We start from the raw sequence: 20,135 nt of genomic DNA, 5'->3' as shown, positions 1-20,135 counted from the left end.
CTTTTTGTTGTGGTCTCTGTAGAGTAGACACGTAGTATCATATAGCTCCGGGTAGCCGCTGACGACCATGGCTGAGATATCCATCCACCATTGCTGCTTTGTACCTGCTCTGGAAGTCCCAAATGCGTCGGAGGCCCAAACGCCGTTGTTTTTGGGTTCACCCTATCATGCAGAAGCGCATCCAGCGCGGCGAGTTTCACCACCTCCTCCAGGAACTCCGTCTGGATGATAGCCGCTTTCAGCGGTACTTCAGGCTGACTGGGGCCCAGTTTGAGGACCTGTTGGCGAGGGTTGGCGCCAGGATCTCCCAGCAGGACACCAACTACAGGCGCTCCATTTCAGCTGCGGAGCGCCTGTCCATCTGTCTCCGGTGAGTAGCAGTTTATTGCTGTGTCAACAACTGAACGTTGTTGACACACGCCAGTGACGTCGGGAGAATCTCAACGCTGATTGGCTTTCGCGGCACAGCGTCACGCGAATTCGCCTCAAAAGTTCAATATTTTCAATTTGAGCGATGAGGCGTTGGACGCGATTATCGCGTCTATCGCGCCGTGCTAGACGCCTCCATCGCGTCGTGCTCGACGCCTCCATCGCGTCGTGCTAGACGCGTCCATCAAGCCGCCCGGCGCGATTTCGCATCTAATCACGTCTTTGTATTGACTTTGTATGTAATCTTGACGCGCGAATTTGCGAATTCGCGTTTGGTGGGAACACAGCATAAGGCTCCGATGCGAGGAAGGCAAAAAATCGAAACCTGTTCCAAGAATGTTAATGATGGACGAAAGTTTCGGACTCAGTGTGCAAACATGATTGACACAACGTGAAGTTGTATTCTTAGAAGTGCAACAATTGCGGACAAAAAAAATGGACTCAGTGTGCAACGGCCATAAGAATCCCCATTTTTGTTGTGTCCGCACTGCAAGAAATAGGAACATTTGTAGTTCTTAGAACGCTGTTTTAAAGGACTTTATCAGCTCCTACCTCAGATCACAAGAGAGATCATGAGTGACTTTAGTGTCGAACACAACCGATGCAGCACTGGTAACCGCCATTTTTAAAAACCTGTTAACTATGTAAACAACAGGCAGGTTTACTGAACATATATGCCACGGTGAAAATTCAGTGGATTTTGATTCATCAAAGTGAGTGTGCCAGTGCTATACCAACAAGTAGCTGGCTTACAATACGTCACTTCAGCCTTCCTTTCGGCAGGGGAAGTGCAAACAGAAATAAAAGCCCGTGAAGGTATGTAGTTCTTGGGCGAGCTCCCCAGTGGGCAGTTCTCTCAGGAAGTTTCCAGAACTGTTTGGTCTGAAAGCCCCTTTTGTCTTCTAGCCAGTGTCTTCGGTGTGTAAAATGATTCAGAAAAATCAAGTGGCAGTTGTTAAAATTCATTGGACGTGATCTTGTTCTCTTCAGTGATGTGGACAGCTGTGCTCTTTGGGCTCCTTGTGCTGAAACCTCGCTCCCCCATGAACCACACATAACATTATCTCAAGCACTCACATGTCACAGTGTCAGGCTGAGTTGAAGTTCAGTGATTTAAAAAAACAGTTAAAGCAAAACACCTTTCATCTGTTTGTGTGTGTGAAAAGCCGTCTGTGATGCTGCCAGACCCAGACTCCAGGTGAGACAAGTTCTCTAAAAATGCTAAAACTGCTCATCAGATAGCGAAAAAAAAATCACATTAATATTTCACCTGCTCCCTCTAGCAATTATTTCCTTTTAAAGTAATGCGGTCTATAGGGGACTCGGATCATTTTATCATCGGAAAGGGACAAATAAAAAGAAAGGAAAAAAAATCAGACCGACCGTTGGGCCTTGATAAAAAGAACAAGTCTCAAAGGAATTTAATTAGTGGTCAAAAGAAGGAGTATGTACTCTGCATACAACATGATGACCATGTCGGACCGCCCTGTCGCACATAATGAGCTGCTTTGGTAATCTTTTAAAAGGAGCAGGTTCATTTTTACAAAGTCATTGTATATACTTTAACACTAATTAAACATAAATCCAAAGTAGTGCATGTGCCACTTTTCAAAGCAATAAAATAGGCAATGGGCTAGAGGCAATCAGAGATACGTGCTGTCAGTCACTGGCAGAGGCAGCCGCTATCCTTATTCCTTATTTTAACACTTTGTCCCAGGAGAGATTCTGAGTTTCTGAGAATCAACAATTTAGGAGTCATGATTTCTTCTCTTTTTACACTGGCATATTATCACCATTCAAAATTGATACGGCAAACATGTTGGCAAACAGTTGCTTATTGAAATAACAAGCAGACACGTAGCAACATTAGCATTCATTTGGAGTTGTGTTTCTGGGGATCTGATGAATGTAAGTCCAATATTCACCCTCCTTTTAGCTCTGTATAGTCTCCACTAACTCCAAAGAAACATATCTGACTGTTAAGCTGCCGAAAGCTCCACTGTGTTCATGAGCTGGTTGCTGACTGTGTGGTGCTGAGCAGGTAGTGTGCAGAGGGTTTATCAGAGCTTTTTTTTGTGTTTCTCTCAAAACCGCTGCCTGCTGCTGCGGGATTGGGGTTGATAAGAGAGGTGACAATAAATGAAAAGAGTTCAATAGTGTCCCATAAAACAAAAACAATGAGCTGAAAGACGCTGAAACCCCCTGTAGAGCTGAGGTGAACTGCAGAGTTTGGAGATAATACTACAGTCACCATTGAATCCATTGTTCATGTAAACATTTTGATTACAGCAGCTTAAAAGTATGGGCAGGTACATTGAAGCCTATGAAATGTGTGTATGTGATTTTGTTTATTCCCTCAGCTGCCAATTAAGCCGGCAGTACACTCGGAACAAACTTTCCCAAAATAGAAATGCAGTCCAACATGGAACCACATACAAATTTGCATTCAGCATGTTTCTGTGACTCCTTTTAAAATCCATCCATACAATGATGCTGGGCATTCACAGAAATTAAAAACTGTAACCCTTTTACAAAAACTCTCAGGTTTGTGCACTGCATGAAACCAGGAGGAAGGTTGGAGATGGTATTATGAAGTTATGAACAAAGGCAGAAAAAGAAACAGAAGCTTTTCCACATAGAAAAACACAAGCAGATGCAGTGTTTAACACCAGTGAAGGCTGGTGTGTAAGGAAAGGAATTCCTCCAGTTTAGACTACAGATGCTACAAACAGGAAGCTTTGTTTTATTCTGCAAACATGTTGCCAAATGTTGTTCTCACAGTAGGGATAATGGTAATGAATAATCACACTTTCACACCAGCAGCTTCCTGCTGCAGCTGTTGGCTAATGAACTTTCTCCACTGGAGCGTGTGAGGGATAAGTGCCTTGCTCAGAGACAGGGAATTCAAATTACTGATAGATCGTAGGGGTGTAGCGATCCATTGATCTGATCTTTCAATGATCAGTGATCCAAAGTCATTGATGCAAAGTGAAAACATTGATCTGCATTTTCGTCTTTAGGTTACACCTTTATTTTGAAACTCTGTGTCACGGTCAAACAGCAGCAGGCAGATAATGACAAGAAAAAGATACGAGGATAACGTTATTTATTCTGTAATAAATCAGCAATAAATCAGAAAATAGGGGTCAACAGACAGAGCAGAGTATGAGACTTTCATCCCTATACATTTGTAACGTTACTTTTTAAACAGAAAATATACTTTTTATATTGTGATATTTACTGATGATGACACACAGTATCGCCAACAGCAAGTAGCGGAGCTTGTTATTAGCAAAGGTCATTTTAGCTCATCAGAAGCTTTCAGCTCCTCGAGATCTTTTTCCAAAGTATCGGGGATATTTCCTCATCTTAACTACATTAGTCAGCCGGTCCTTGTCCATTGTGGTGCTTTCAAAGCCAGGGACAGATATAAGTAGAATACGCCATCCAACAAAAGTTCACTTCAAAACTGCGCAGCATGTTGCTCATGACCAATTGGGAGACCTCTTTCTGTCAGAATCAAATCCAAAATAATGCCATGTAGAGAAAATATGGTTTCTTCAGAGACATATTTTGCCATGACTCATCACCCTAAAAAGAAAATCAAAACATGACCTTACTAGTAAACACAACGTGCACTGCTCTGCTCCCCTCCTTCATGTTGCCGTGCTCGGCTCACAGCCTGTCAGACATTGGTGGCTCCGCTAGTCTGTTTATAAACAAACATAATATTTTAATTAGGTTGTCATATTGCTTATTACTAATGCAATACAAGTCAGATATAGCGCTGCAACGCCGTCAGCACAGGTTGCTCATGTAGGCTACTTTTTAGTTTGGCCGAATCTGTCATCGTGCTAAATGTCATGTCATGTCATGTACTTTATTTATATAGCACTTTACAACGACCACAGGTGAATCAAAGTGCTTCACAAGAGATTAAAAAACAATTAAAAACACAACACACAACAGATTCATGAATAAAAAACAGCAAATAAAAGGATAAAACAATAAAATAAAATAGGAGTGTCACCACATTACTGAGTATTAAAAGCCATCCTAAATAAATAAGTTTTAAGTTTAGATTTGAAGAGGCTCAGGTCAGAGGCAAGACGTATGTCAGTGGGGAGTTTATTCCAGAGCCTGGGTGCGGCAACAGAAAAAGCTCGGTCACCCCAGTGTTTGTATTTAGACCTGGGCTCTTCCAACAAGAGTTGGTTAGAGGACCTCAGAGCCCGGCCACGCTCATGGACAGTTAGCATCTCAGATAAATAAGATGGGGCGAGGCCATTTAGAGCTTTAAAAACAAACATTAAAAGTTTAAAATCAATTCTAAAACAAACTGGGAGCCAGTGGAGGGAATAAAGGACAGGACTAATGTGCTCTCGTCTGTTAGTGTTAGTTAAAAGGCGGGCAGCTGCATTTTGCACAAGTTGAAGGCGGCTAAGAGCAGACTGGGAGACGGCAATATACAGTGCATTGCAGTAGTCGAGTCTAGAACTAATAAAAGCATGAATAGCTTTATCAAGGTCATGACGGCTTAAAAATGTTTTGACTCTGGCTAAAAGACGTAGTTGGAAAAAGCTTGTCTTAACATGTATAAGGCAAGGCGCCCAAGCCGGTCGTCCCAGTATCCCCAAACACAATGCACTCTGTCTTATCCTCATTAAATGAAGAACATTTTGAGTTAACCAATTCTTGATATCAACAATACAGTCAAGTAAGGAACTTAGTGCATTTTTATCTGTTGGCTTCAATGGCAGATAGATTTGCAAGTCATCTGCATAGCAGTGAAAAGATAGATTGTATCTGGCTATAATTGAGTTTAGCCAGTTTTAAGCTTGTTCACCAGACCGGACTGGCATACTACTTTACACAGATCTAGAAAAACTCTGCAATAACCCGGAGAACCAAAAAGAAGAGCAGAGTTCAGCAGAGCCCAAACAAACTGAGGTGTCATCCTCGTAATGACACTGTTTTCGAGAAATGGAAGAAAAAGTGTTGCAGTACAGATTGTGACGTACGAGAGGACAATAAATACATGACTGTTATATTTATCTGTCTCTTTAAAAGTGCAACTAATTCCAAAGTTGGAGAGAAAATGCAAACCTGTATAATTCAAAGTGACTTTAAAGAGTTGCTTTGCACACATGCTTAATGTTGGGTCACTTATCTCTTTTTAATTTTAAAAGCGGTACAAAGACACTACATCAGGGGGAAAAAAACCCTTAATGATCCATCCAGCTACAATTTTGACAAATTGGAAAATATAAAAATGAATAATAAGATAAACCTCTGTGAAGGAAACATTTAAATGGAAATATTTTTGCTGCTAATGAATCACTAGTTTCTCCAGATGCAAAGTTTTAATTAAATCATTGGATTTTGCTTTTACAAGAAAATGTGCAACTTTTCCCTCCCAGTGAGGGGTCTGGTTCATTATACCACCGTGGCTCACAGTTACTACTACAAATGATGTTATTGCTGTCAACTGATTAAAAGTCGCACACACAAACCTTTATAACACATAAATCAGTGCTAAGCAGTGCCAAGAATATCTTTCTACCTTTTGAAGGTGAGTTTTGTGTTTCTCATCATGCCACAGAGCAGATGTGTTGCTTAATCAGAGGCGGCCTTGGAGCTCCTCCTGGAGCGCTGGGATAGGAAGCATCCCCGGCCGCAGAACGAATGCATGTTCAAAATAATCACACACCCAAAGTACACCAGCCTCAGCTGGCCTCGGAAGTGCTGTCTGTTTTGTTCCTCTGCCAGCAGACAGCTGTGGGTATTAGCAGCACACTTCAGCATCGGAGTGTTTTTTACAGCCCAGGAGTCGCAAATCCTTCATTACTGATTCGTCTCAAAACAAATGTCAATAAACATGAAGTCAACCCAAATCAAATCAACTTCTGACATCAAATAATATGACATAGATCAGTTTTATATTTACAAAGTTGATTTCCACTCACATTCTGTCATCCAGGTGCACGAGCATCACTGTACACTTCACACTGTATGTCTACACACTGAATCACATCCAGGGCCCATTATATTATAAAATATCTGTATAACAACACAGGAGAAAAATGCAAACAGCTACAAAAAATACATCCATGCAACATTTTACTATCTTTAAAGGGGACCTATTATGCTTTTCAGTATTTTGTGTCATACATATAGTGTTACAGTAAAGGATGTTCATATTAAACGTGGCCAAAGTGTCAAATAATGAGGTAAATTTATGTGACAGTATTCCTTGTCAGCACACACCTCAGGTTTCCTACCACTCTCAATACTCAGGTCGAACTTCTTTTTACTCTGGCCACAGTATGATGTCACAGTGTGCTGGATTTCCCTATATGGTCATCTGTTCCAGACACGCTACTGCAAGTGTTTACATTACGTAGACTGTATTGCTAAATGAAGCTACATGCTAATGTCAGGGAAACACCTAATCTTGGTTGCCAATGTTGTAAATTTCTCCATGATATCGGATTATATTCCTGCTGGAACATGTGTGGCTGTGTTTAGAAACTTTAACTGGTGATTTTTTTACAGTAAAAAGTGCCATTGTTCTCTATTACAGTCATTCTCTGACTGTAAGTGCAGTGCTAACATGGTTACCCACAGAAATAGATTGTATGTGTGGTGGCAAGCAGAACTTTCCATGAGGACATTTTTCCTCAGCAGCAGTCTGTCGAGTTTGAGTCGCAGGGTGGATAATAGAGGAAGAAACTGTTTGATTATCACATGCAAGACTTCCTCTGGATTAGTTTGTGGTCAGATCGATTAGAGCTGATCAAATTAGATTTATGGATTAGAGTAGCAGCGGCTGCAGAGGCGAGTGAAAGCAGACTGTCTTCTTCTGCTGTTACACTGGTTAGTCCCAGCATTGGATTGCGGTGTGGGTGGTTTCCATAGGAATGCAGACAGTTTCATCTAAAGTAATGTGGGAAAACACTACAACTTATGAATTAACAAACAGTTAAGGTTCATTTTCGCTGTACTTTGCTGATCAGAGTACACTGAAAGACAGACCCAGCTCGGAAACTATAAAGTCTATACATGGCAGAAGATGCCAATGTTGTGGTGGTGCGCCACAGATAAATTAATATGTAGGAACCCTGGGTAATGTGCATGTAGCTACATGCTAACATCAGGAAAACATGTAATCTTGGTTGCTGATGCTAACTTGTCCCCAATTTCGGAAAGGGGTGGGAATCACTAGAAGATCCACGGCACGATATTATCGCGATACTAAAGTCATGATACAATATTACAGCGATTTTAAGTATGTTGCGATATGCTGAGTATTGTGATAAAATTAAAAAAAAAAGTGCCTTTTTTTTCCAACTGTGAATTATTTCCCCAAAGAAAAACTTCAACATCAATTTGATCTAATAAGATAAAGTTTTCATCTGTTCGTCTCACCTCAGCCATATTTTTTGTAGCAGCAAATTTCAGATCATATTCCTTTTGGAACATTTCCAGTTGTGATCTGAAGCTTTTATTGGTGTTTTTCACAGTAAAAAGTGGCACTTTTCTCCATTACAGTCATCCCCTCGGCTGTAATGAAGGTGCAGAGATGTCAGGTTAAGGATGACCTGGATACGCTGACCAATCAGAGCAGACCGGACTTTTTTGGGAAGAGGGCGCTTAAAAAAGACAGGCGATAGAATAGAGCGTCCCAGACAGAGGTGGAACACAGGTGTTCCAGCATAGTATTAGGAGAATTAAGTGTTTTTTGACCATTAAAGCATGAACATGTTCTAGTAGAAACCTTAAATACAGGTATGTGCCTGAAAATGGGCATAATAGGTCCCCTTAAATATCAAATACTGCATTAGAGGTTATAGCCTATATTTTAATCTCTCTGAGCTGTGACTAAGAATACAGGATCAGATTGGTTTGTCTAATAATCATCACTGCAGTCTCAGTGTTTACTTATATGTACACTATACAGTTTGAATCATGATTTCAGAATGGACCATCTTGAAGTCCTGGACGAACTGACAGATCATCCCAAAGAACTCCTGAGAGTCTTGATCCGACGGTTCACCAAATTTAACCTTGACAGGGAGAAACACAGGATTAGTTGCTTGGAAATTAAAAACTTAAGTCAGACAGCAATTACACTCTGAGACCTCTGAGCTTATAAAAATTATTCTACAATTAGCAACTGCATTCACTTTCCTAAGTGAACTGGTGCCAAGGTCATGTGAATTCATCTTAACAATGGTCTTTTGATATAATTAACTCATATACTGCCTCAGCATGCAATCCATTCCTTGAGTGCACTTATGCAATAAGGTAGACATGCACTGCTGAATTAATACTTAACACCTAGGTGGTGAAGGGTCGCTGGCATAAAAGTGTTAGTAATTCTCAAGTCAGACTATCAGAGAGGGTCACAGTGTCTAAGTGTACTAATTGGCTTATTGCATGCTGTTCACTGTGCAGGTTGAAGTTCAGGCTCAAGCTATGCTGCCATCACTCTCCTCATTTTCTTTACTTCTCATTATGTTTGACAGATATTAAAATTCCATTAGGTATGATACTCTCTTATTCTGTTTGTATGGTTACTGACAAAACCTAATGTACTATAAAGTCATTCATGACATACTTTTTAAAGGAACAGTTTGACATTTTGGGATATACGGCTATTTGCTGTCTTGCTGGGAGTTGTGCCACATTTCCACTTTTTTTGGTTTGCCTTAAGCAAAGTTGTAGATAGTAACTGGTTCTGGTTTTTGGTACCGCAGCTGTCAACGTTCCAAGCAAGCTAAGCAAATGCCAGAAGGTGGAGTAAAAACACTGCAGACAAATGATTGGCCAGAGAGAATCGTCACTAGAATTGTCACTTGAGCAACACAGGACTTGCTGCACAAACCCATACCCATACACATGATGTTTGTTAGTTAAAAATCAACCAACCAATCTTTGGTCAACCAGGAAGGTCATTAGTCAGCAAGATTTAATTACAAAACCGTGAAACTCTATTAGGAGCGATGCCTTGTCAGAATAAATCAAAACCTATATGACTGGACCATGTGGGAATTTAATTCAAGCAGTCAGAGCTACAGGCTACAGTGAGGCTCATATGACGTTTTTCGAAACAACTTTTTATGTCGTGGCTGCAGCACACTTGGATCACTACAGATGAGCAGTATGGAGATACTTTGTGGATTCAATTTTGTGTTCTTGGACGTTAGTCTGGGGCGCCGTCAGCCATTAGATGTGCTAGCCGCTCCACCCGCCGATCTCTGCAAGGGATGTGAGGACTCTAAAACTTCACCAGGGCCTCCATCGGCATATGGGTGAGTAGATAATGGCTGAATTTTAATTTTTGGGTGCACTATCCCTTTAATGAAGGTTCATTAGTACGGTTTTGTATTTCTCTGGAATGTAGCACAGTGTTAACAATGTTACTGATACTATTCTTTCTCACACCTTCAACTCAAACTATTGTGTTGCCCCGTCCAAAATATATTATTTAATATTTATTTATATTATTTATTATTTTATTTAATAACGTAAACATGCGGGCGACTAGTCGACTAATGGCCCTAAATGATGACTATGGGTTGACTAGGAAAATTCTTAGTCGGGGGCAGCCCTAGTGAAAATGCTCAGTGATAAGTGTCTTGTCTCACACGATTCACTTCACCAACACCAGCTAGCTAGCTAGGTAACTTATCTATGTTCCACACACAAATGTATCGTTGTCTTATAGGCTACTTGATGTATTTTTTCCAGCGACTCCTGGTCTTTTTATCAGCTGGGAAGTGAAAGAATGTACAAGACTGTTGCTCTTGTGTGTACATCTAGGTATGAAACACACAGGCATCGTAGCTTCAGTGAGAGAGACAGCTATGACGTCACTTACGGGACTTGACATGTAGTCTTTCTAATTAAGTGTTTTCACACATTTGTACTTACAGCAAACTGTGACTATCTTGACTTGCAGAATTATCTTTTAAATTGTCAAACATATGTGTAATTTATGGTACAATTCAAGTCTCATCGTTGGCTACTACAAAAGAAATTAGATCCCATTGTGGTCCACCTGATTATTATAACAGATTCTATAATGTGTAATTAGTGAGCATTACAAGTGCTGGTAGGCAGATTTAGTTACCTTTTGACAGCCAGGCTAGCTGATTCGTCCTGTTTCCAGTCTGTATGCTAAGCTAAGTTGCTAACTGTAGCATCATATTTTGAATACAGATGATGTGACAATGGTGTAAATATTTTCACCTAATTCTCAGCAGGAAAGCAAAAAAGTATAGTTCTCAAAATGTTCTGTTCTGTTATTCCTCTATGATTGAACATTAACGGCCACGACAGCTAATTTTGGATGGTATGGGCAGATCAGGGTTTTCTGGAGGCAGTTAAAGTGTCATTGGTTGACGACAGAGCCAAACAACTTCAGGTTGTCAAAGTCTCACTGTGCCTGGCAAATCACCCATTTAACAAAACACAATTGCCACAGTTAGTGCAAATCTTAATCACCGACACTGATTTTAATTAAGAACACCATTATTTCAAGCGGAGCACTGAAGTTGAGCATTTATTAGCTGTTTCATTCACAGTCTCTGGCTGACTCACAGCTGTATGGCTATCAGCTGACCAATCTCACCCACTTATATTCATGCAGGTGTACAGCACATTGATTATAACCTAACACTTCATCACACTGTTACTTTGCAGCTCCTTCTATCAGTCCAACTTCCTCCTTATGTACTGTATGTTTTATATTGTATCACAGATGTAATTGTACGATTTAATGTTGCTGTGTACATGTATTTAGGGGGGATTTGTTCACCTGGCAGATTCCTTCTTTCCAGCTGAAGCTTTTCAGCCAAATTAACTGTGAAACCATTTGCTTTAAATCATTAATTCCTTGGCACGCAACCAACAATTACTTTATTAAAAGATTGACAAATGGAGCAGTTATAAACTACATTAACTCCAGCTCCTTAAGAATACACCTCTAAAAATTGTATTACTGTATTTAAAGTTTAAACATGAAATGAGAAATGGACATTTTTTTAAGATACTATTCAACCATAAATTTTATCTGAACTCTGACTGAACCAGTCATAATTACATTGGTAAAGTAACAGCTAAATTGCCTGTGAAATGTCCCTCAAATGTAATTGCTGACAGTGAGTGTGTTTGTATTAGCCTTGTGACATTTCTGAGAGGTTTACACAGGTGTAAGATGCCTGCTTTGTACACAGTCCTTAATAGTGAGAGGGAGGTGTCGGCTGATAATAAGCACCTGTTCTCTCTGTAATGCAGTGTTCCATCAGATATGCAGATTCATCCATTTGCATACGTTTCTCTCAATATTGTGCACAGTATGCCCTGATATAGCAAACCAGTTGAGGCTTGAGATTTATTTTTGAGTGACATCATCCTCTCCATAACCCATTAGCTGATTAGCCTTGTTGATTTTTATGCATGCTGAATATTTGCGTGCATTTTTACAAACGTGATGTGCCTAGTAAAGCCAACAAATCTACAACCCACACTTCAGAATAGCTTTAGGAGAATAAAGCGAGCGCCTGTTGAAGGAATCAATGTCTCTCCACATTAATAAGTGAGGATAAGAAGGATAATGAGATTGCCTGCTGTTTGCATTGGCTGCATGTGTTATCATACCGGGGTGTTTAATGCTACGCTGCAAAACTAATAAACAAAATTCTTTAAATGGGTAATTGGTGTGCTGAATCCACCAATGTCAGCAGTAGAATTTTTTTGAAAAATGTAGCACATATAATCACAATTCTAAAATGAGTAATATGTGCAAATAGCAAAGGTAACACTACATTTTAAAGCTGGGTTAGGCAGTTTTATTTTGGCGTCACTGGGCGAAAATCCCAGCCCTCCTGTGTGCATGTTCTCCCTGTGTCAGCGTGGGTTTCCTCCAGGTGCTCCAGCTTCCTCCCACAGTCCAAAGACATGCAGGTTAATTGGTGACTCTAAATTGTCCGTAGGTGTGAATGTGAGTGTGAATGGTTGTCTGTCTCTATGTGTCAGCCCTGTGATAGTCTGGTGACCTGTCCAGGGTGAACCCCGCCTCTCACCCAGTGTCAGCTGGGGTAGGCTTCAGCCCCCCGTGACCCCCAACAGGATAAGCGGATACAGAAAATGAATGAATGAATGAATGAATGAATGGGCAAAAATCCAATAATAAACTTTGAGCATACTGTAAATCAAGTGGTTTGAGAGAACACTGGACTTCTGCAGTTTTTAAAAAATCTAGCCCATGATGGGAAACTTTGGCCAGTCACAGCTCCGCGAGACTGGACAGCCCCAACTCTCTGCCAGATCAGGAAACTTTCAGTTGCTGCCGGTACACAAGTTAGACATAGCCCTGCTGCTGGCCACCAGCCCGCTGTGACATCCAGCAGTGGAGGGTTTGCACTAGCTGAATTTCAGCTGTTGCAGCTGCCAACCAAAGGTCTGTCTCTGCAGCTGCTGCCCAGTCAGAGTCCACAGCGAGGCCGGTTCTACGCAGGGGCAAGAGGGGGCAATGCCCCCTTAAACAAATGTCTTGCCCCCTCAAATCAAATCCACCGAAAAAGGCACAAAACTGAAAAGTTTTCTCATCTATCTCCACTCCGTGCTGTGTGCCGGCTGTGTGTGTGATTTAACGTTACTGTCTGCATTCGGCAGAGACACTCCCCCCAGTAAACACCCAATCACTATTTAGTATGCAAATGAGCCAAGATGCATCGGCGTCAGGTTTCTCAGTCTCAGTGAGGCAGAATGCAGCAGTGAAGTGAAGCTCCGTTAAACTCATCGTAGCATCTCGTGTCATGAGATACTTAATATATAGTTAACAACAAAGTGTGAGCATAGAGAGTGAGCCTGTCAGTGCGAACGTTTCTTCAATCACACAAGCACAGCGAGAGATGAGTGCCTGCTGCATGTCACATACTGAGGACAAATGCCCTGTGTGTGCCAGACCCCTACATAAAGCCCCGCCCAGCCTCTAGTTCTGCACGCTGTTTTTTGATAATCACAGCGATTTTTACAAAGCTTTTATTAACTTTTCACTCCTGCAGCTTTCAGCAGCTCAAAGGAGAGTGGAGTGAAGAGAAATCTGTTAAATTGCTAACAAAAAAAACAAAAAAAAACAAAAAAAATGACAACAAAACAAAACAAAAATATATAAAATGTTCTGCTCTAGGTTATTGTAATTATTAGGTTCAAATTTATTTCATATGTCTAGATGCCTAATGGCCATCCAATAAGATAAATGTTAAGATGTTGGTTGTGCCTGGATGAAGGATATTTTTATTTTATTTTTTCTTAATTTTTATTTTATTTTTTGTTTATTTTATTTTTCAGTTTTCCTCCCTGAGGGATTGCCACCTTATTGTGGTCAGGGGGTTTGTGTGCCTCAGTGACCCTAAGAGCTATACCAGCAGGAGCTTAGTCTTCAGGTGGGACACCCAAGTTGGACAGGTCTTAGGGTAGAGGCCTGACAAAGTGCAATCCATTTCTTTAGGTTGGGGGTTGGACACACAGCTAACAACAACCCAATTCCATGTAGAAAACACTGTTATCAACAACAAAACAAGCGGTGAGCACATTTGAGACCACGGTGCTTTGACACCCTCTATAGGGCACTCACACAGCGTCCCCACATCCTGCGAGTGAGTGAGTGAGTGAGTGAGTGAGTGACCTTTATTTGTCAGCTCTACCTATGGCAAAAATGTGCTGGAGCATGATGCCCCCTTCACATTTATTACTGCCCCCTCATATGTGCCTGCCTAGAACCGGGCTTGGTCCACAGTGACAGTGAGGGACAGTGGGGCATGGATGTATTAGAAGAACTGGATACAACTTTGAACCATGGGGTTGAATGTGGGGCCTCATTTAGTCTTATGGGAGTTGCTCAGTGGCGCATGAAGCCAAAGTGGTTCAACTACTGTGTATAAAATTACTCGCATCATCTGGGGATTATTGGCACTACTTACACACTGTGCGGCCTATAGAGAAAGTGACCGAGTGTCTAACTTCTGCCAGCCAAATGACTAACTTCCGCTTTAGCGCTCTGCTAACTAGCATTTGGATACAAAAACTTCTAGACTATTCAAAATTAATAGGACCAAATGGTTAAAATCCTGATAGTGAAACAAGTTGTTTCATGGTGGTTGTGACACTCAGAAAAAATTGTCCACTGATAAACAACTGTTTGCTTGAAGATATATTTTTGCAACTACATTTAAGTGAGTTATAAAGCATTTATTAACGTTTTATAGAACTTTTACATGTTAAATAAGGAGGGTTAAAATGAAGGGTCTCTAAAGCAAAACAGAAATCTGCTGTTTACTTTAAAGACATAAATGAAGTTACAGGACCAGATCCTGAAATGTTTCTTACACCCAACAGAAGCATCTTGTATCATCTTTAATCTGCAGGTTTGAGCTCTTTGCTTGAAGAAGCGTGATTAAAAGCACCTTATCTGCAGTCGCTGAGGTGGAATTGATTCTGTTACGTTGTGTCTGACTGACATGGTGTTTTAAAGATATGTATTATATGAAGAGAAGCTGGTAATGTGACAGAGCAGTCAGATTTCAGCGTTGATGTTATGACAAGGCATGCAGCATGTCAGACTTGTTTGGAAAATCTAACAAATTATGAGAAATATGTTACGGAGAAGCACATTACGTAAAATGTCTCCTTCAATTTAATCTTCTTTAAAATCATACTTCCAGAATAACAGCTACCTCTCCAAAATCAACCCCCCCAAAAAATTTCCATTAGCTCCCTCTATTTGCATGTTGGCTATTTAAGGGCATCATTATGAATTCTCCTCCCCCCGTGACAAGATGTGACTAAATATGACACCTTTTCCCCAACCTGCTGCTCCCTCGCACAACACCATCGCCCAGTCTGTCTGAATCATCTCCTCCAATGCTCCTTAAGGGGTTTATTGTACATGCAGAAGGTTTCACACACACACACACACACAATATTACAATAGGGTAAAACAGTGGGGCCGGGCACTGAGGGTTTGGCTGTGTCCATCTTCAAATGCCACTGGTCTGTCTGACGGCTTTGGTATTTAAAGAAGACACAGAATGGACTGATAAGGGTGCTACATTAAGAAAAAAAAGTACATTTCAGACTAAATTATTAAAGGTAAGAAAAATCATCTGAACTAAATATGAATTACGTCCACTGGTCCAACTTTCATCTGAACATGCAGGAGTGATGGTGCTTTTTGGCCTGCCTGATGATTAAAAACAACTCCTGGCCTGAAGGGGACGCCACAGTTAAAGGTCAAATTGTTAAATTTTAAAAGGCCACAGCCACTACACCACCAGACCATTTTCAATAATACATGGAGGAGTGATTTATGTTAAGAATAATAAGGAATAATGTTAAAATCTTAAGGATTTATTTTGTACGGATGTTTCACTTTAAAGGAATAGTTTGATATTCTGGGGAATGTGCTCAGATGGGAGACGATGCCCTATCTAAAAAAGATTCTCCATTTGCAAGATGTTTCAATCTGTTGTTTTTGTTATTATGCATAAACAAAGCCAGCTTGAGAGGTAATGTGTTGATAGGGTATTAAATGTAGTTGTACCAAAATAAGCTCTATTAAAACATTTATTTTGCTCTTATACCGATTTTTGATATCCACAAATTATATCATTTACATAATGAAGGCGATCTCATCAAGAACATTGTTTGTTATTGATTTCTCTTTTACTCTGAGCTGAAAAGAATGTTTTTTTAAAGGACAAGTTAATTTAAACAGACTTCTTTAATTAGGTTTAGCTTGAAAGGGTTTAGGCTTCAAACAGAAGAACAAACACGATTGCAGTTCTGTCACCATTTCTGCATCTTAAAGAGAGGTCTGTGACTGAATAATGTATGACTAGATTTCCTATCCTTCAATAGAACTATGATATAATGGCTTAATGTCGGAGATCATTATATTTGTGTCTTTAAATCATTTTAACACATCAGCTAATATCAGTCTACATAAAAAAATATCAGGAGAAGATGACCCCGGGTGAATTTTTCCCTAAGATGTGAGTTTTTTCACATTTGTAGAAATATATCTTAAATTTTACATGTAGTTTCAAACTAATGAATGGGTCCACACATGAATCACCTTATTAGATTACCCACAATTTTTGTGTCTCCACAAATCCTTAGAAAGCAACAAGGACTCCTCAATAACAGCTGCTGAGCAAAATTCCACAACAGAAATGAGTAAGACGTACATTTAGAAATGGTAGCCCTCACTGAATGTAAGCAACACATGGGCATTAGCTCTACTTGCATTCGTTAGGTGGAGTCTGAGTTATATGTATGTGGGCATCTTCTCCCATCTCACCCCAGTTTGGTTTGCCATAACTTTGATGAGAAGATTGATACCACTATAACTTTTACCCCAAATACAAAGCTACAGCCAATTATCTAAGCTTGAAGAATTAATTAAAGGCACCTCTGAAGCTCACCAATTAGAGATACTCAGCCAATTTTCAGCCAGCTTTGTATCACAACAGTGTGGGTGGTATGTGTAAATGAACTGTGGTAAACTAACTTGCATCTTTTCAACACCCAGATTTCCCTGCTCATCTCTCAGCTTAAACTTGTCATCTTGCTGATTTTCGCTGGCTCTCGGACTGTTGCTCACACTGAAGTTTCTCGACAGACACAAAACCCCCGTTTCCACCAAAAACTTTAGGTATGGTACCTTTGGAACCAAAAGTAACCCTTCAGACATGGTACCTAGACCCTAGGTCCATTTAGCATTTTCACAGCAAACAGTACTCCTAAAAGTGGGTGGGGTTGTTGTCACTCATTGCTTCTCCTCATCACTGACACAGATGGAAGTCTGCACCTTGTTTATCGTTCATGGAACGGGGTTGCATGCTAACATTTTCAGAACAAAATAAAACGGGCTGCAGTGAGAGTCTCTCTCCAGGGGATATTCAAAAATAGCAGGTTTGGGCATTTAGTCCTTCTCAGGCAAGCAAAGCGGTTTAGTGTTGCCGTAACTAACAGGAACAATGCTACAACAAGGGATTGCTGATAAAATATAAAGCAAGATTCTGTTACTGTATTGCCTACTTCTCAACTACAGTGTCTTCAGAAACATGGTTTTTTTATGCACTGTTGAGCTGGGATACTAGAATTTGTGAACAGAAAGTGGGCGCCATACTGTTTCCTGTATTGTAAAAAAACAGAGGCTGAAAAAACTAAGATGAAATGTTTAAACTAAGCAGTGCTGATCAAATACAAACATAGAAAATACAACTCTGGTGCCTATTTCTCACCTCAAAAGTTTCCAGGAACATGTTTTAGTGCACTGTTCCAGCCGACCGCCATAATGTTTCTTGTGTTTGTAGTGTTTCTCAAGCTCGTATTACGTCACCCATCAGCAGGAGCATTTTTTGGTCCAGTGAGGTGCAGTGCATTCTGGTTGTTATAGGTTTTCTAACTCTTAAGCAAAATCAATTGCCACAGGCCTTTTCCTGTGTTTTCTGTGGTCACGTAGCACCAGTTTAAAAGTATTTGAATCTGTGTACTGCATAGACAACTCAGCTTTATGAAAAAGAAAGGCAACATGTTACATCTTGGTTATGTTGGCTAGCTGTTTCCCCTTGTTTCCAGTCTTTATGCTAAGCTAACCAGCTGCTGTATGGCAATTTACCATACAGACATTTCTCATGTCACTCTCTGCAAGCAAATGAGCATTTTTTTTCCAGAATACTACTATTCCTTTACCTTGTAAAAGCCTAGAATATACATGTAAAAGCCACCACACTACCCCTTGCTGATTTCTTTTATTTAATCTACACCAGTCACAAAGGAAGGGATGTAGATAAAGAGACTCAGAGATGGAAGCTGAAGGTCTGAGGCAATGTTGGTTGTGAAAGCAGTGCTGCAAATTGAGTATCAGTAGGATATCTCTATTTTGTGCACTCACTTTTGACTGTGACCCTTTGCTTACTTGTGGGGGAGGAGTAAAAGGGTAAAAAGTTTGCAGTACACAGGAATCTAATTGTGGACCTAATATAACACAATTCCTTACCAGTCCTAAAGCTCACAGCTCACACTATAATATCTCAGTGCTCAGACACAGCAGGAAGGGCAAGCAGACTCTCTATGATGATGGATTGTCCATAGAGATATGGGAAAGGTGAGAAAATAGGCACTACTTTTCTATTGATTGTTTTTGGGGGCGACTCTATTAAAAAAAAAAAGACATAGCACCTGTTAAGATGTCAAAAGTAGGCTTGAGCTCTATAAAGCTAATCAAACCAGGTTAGTGAGCAAAAAAAATGTCCTCCTTTACAGACAATGTGATAAAGGAATACACAGGGACAGGTACACCTCCACTAAATCTGATGTTGTGTGTGACAGAGGAATCTTCTTTGTGAAAGATCTGATGTCACCACAAACACCTAAAGGGACAGTTCACCCCAAAATCAAAAACACAAATTTTTTTCTCTTACCTGTAGTTCTATTTATCAATCTAGATTGTTTAAGTGTGAGTTGCAGAGTGCTGGAGATATCGGCCATAGAGATGTCTGCCTTCTCTCCAGTATAATAGAGCTAGATGGCACTTGGCTTGTGGTGCTCAAAGCACCAAAAGAAAATACATTTGAAAAACTCAACAGCAATGTCTCTTTCCAGAAGTCATGACCCAGTAACTCAAGATGTTCCACAGACCTTGTTGTAAGCAGTTTCATGTAGGAACTATTTTCTTTGTACCGAACTACACTAGACAGCTGTATCACTATGCAGAAGGAAGCGTACATCTACTCATGAACGAGAGGCTCAAGCTCATGACAGTATGAGATGTCAACATTAATGGTGTCCTCCTCGGTTGAGCTGTAATGGCAAACTATAGAAAATATTTTTGACTGGTTACAAATGTTGATGTATAGGTTATTTTGCTGCTCTTCAGCTAACTGCTCTGCGCAGCATCCAGGTTTTGTAGGAGCTAGCTAGTTGCAGTGCTAATTTGGCGATAACTAATAGTAACGCCATCCTTACTCAACAGTGTCATTGTGGAAATACTGTGCCCACCCTTCGGTCTCCACTCAGGTCACTCCAGTGAATATTCAGCTGACTACACACTGGAGCTGAAGGGTAGCCACCGGGTTTCCACAGCAATGGCATCCCACCACTGGGACGTTGTTACCAGCGGTAATCGCTGAATGAGTGGCATTGCTAATTAGCTTCTCTTTTTTTTTTAACTGTGCAAATAGTTTTGCTAGTTGTGCATATTTAACTACGTGGCTCACATAGTCTTTTTGTCTTCTATGTTTCCTTTCTTGTTGTATAATGCCCTTGTGAAGCACTTTATAAATAAGTTTTACTTACTATACTTACTTAGCTCCAGCCGGGTCTGGGTGGTCTGCAGTGCAGAGCAGCCAAGGCTAACATTAGCTAACCAGTGGAGACTGGAGGTTGGGCAGTGGACACTATGTTTCCACATGTTAACAAAGCCAGCTGACTGTCGGTCAGCTAAGCCAACATAAAATAAAATAAAGGGCAACATTAGGGATGCACCGAAATGAAAATTTGTGGCCGAAGCCGAATAAAATTAAATGCTTGGCCGAATACCGAATACCGTTGTTTAGTTTTTCATTAGTTTTTGCAGATGAACCCCCTCCAGATTAGTGTTGTCACGGTACCAAAATTGGGACCCACGGTAC

The 20,135-nt window shown here is 40.5% G+C and overlaps 1 protein-coding gene across 1 annotated transcript in view; it reads right to left on the bottom strand.

Moving 5' to 3' along the window:
* Nucleotides 1–3,469: 3,469 nt before the first annotated feature.
* LOC126403489 (uncharacterized) overlaps nt 3,470–20,135 on the bottom strand; it is a 72,908-nt gene continuing 56,242 nt past the window's right edge. Inside the window, exon 17 of the mRNA XM_050066196.1 lies at nt 3,470–8,495. Coding sequence (XP_049922153.1) covers nt 8,382–8,495 — 114 coding nt within the window. The 3' untranslated portion in view covers nt 3,470–8,381. The remainder of the gene's footprint in view (nt 8,496–20,135) is intronic.

This window comes from Epinephelus moara, chromosome 16, assembly GCF_006386435.1.
Source record: "Epinephelus moara isolate mb chromosome 16, YSFRI_EMoa_1.0, whole genome shotgun sequence".
Classification (NCBI taxonomy): domain Eukaryota; kingdom Metazoa; phylum Chordata; class Actinopteri; order Perciformes; family Serranidae; genus Epinephelus; species Epinephelus moara.
Note: the sequence above shows the minus strand (reverse complement) of the source record. Positions and strands in the feature narration are given on the sequence as shown.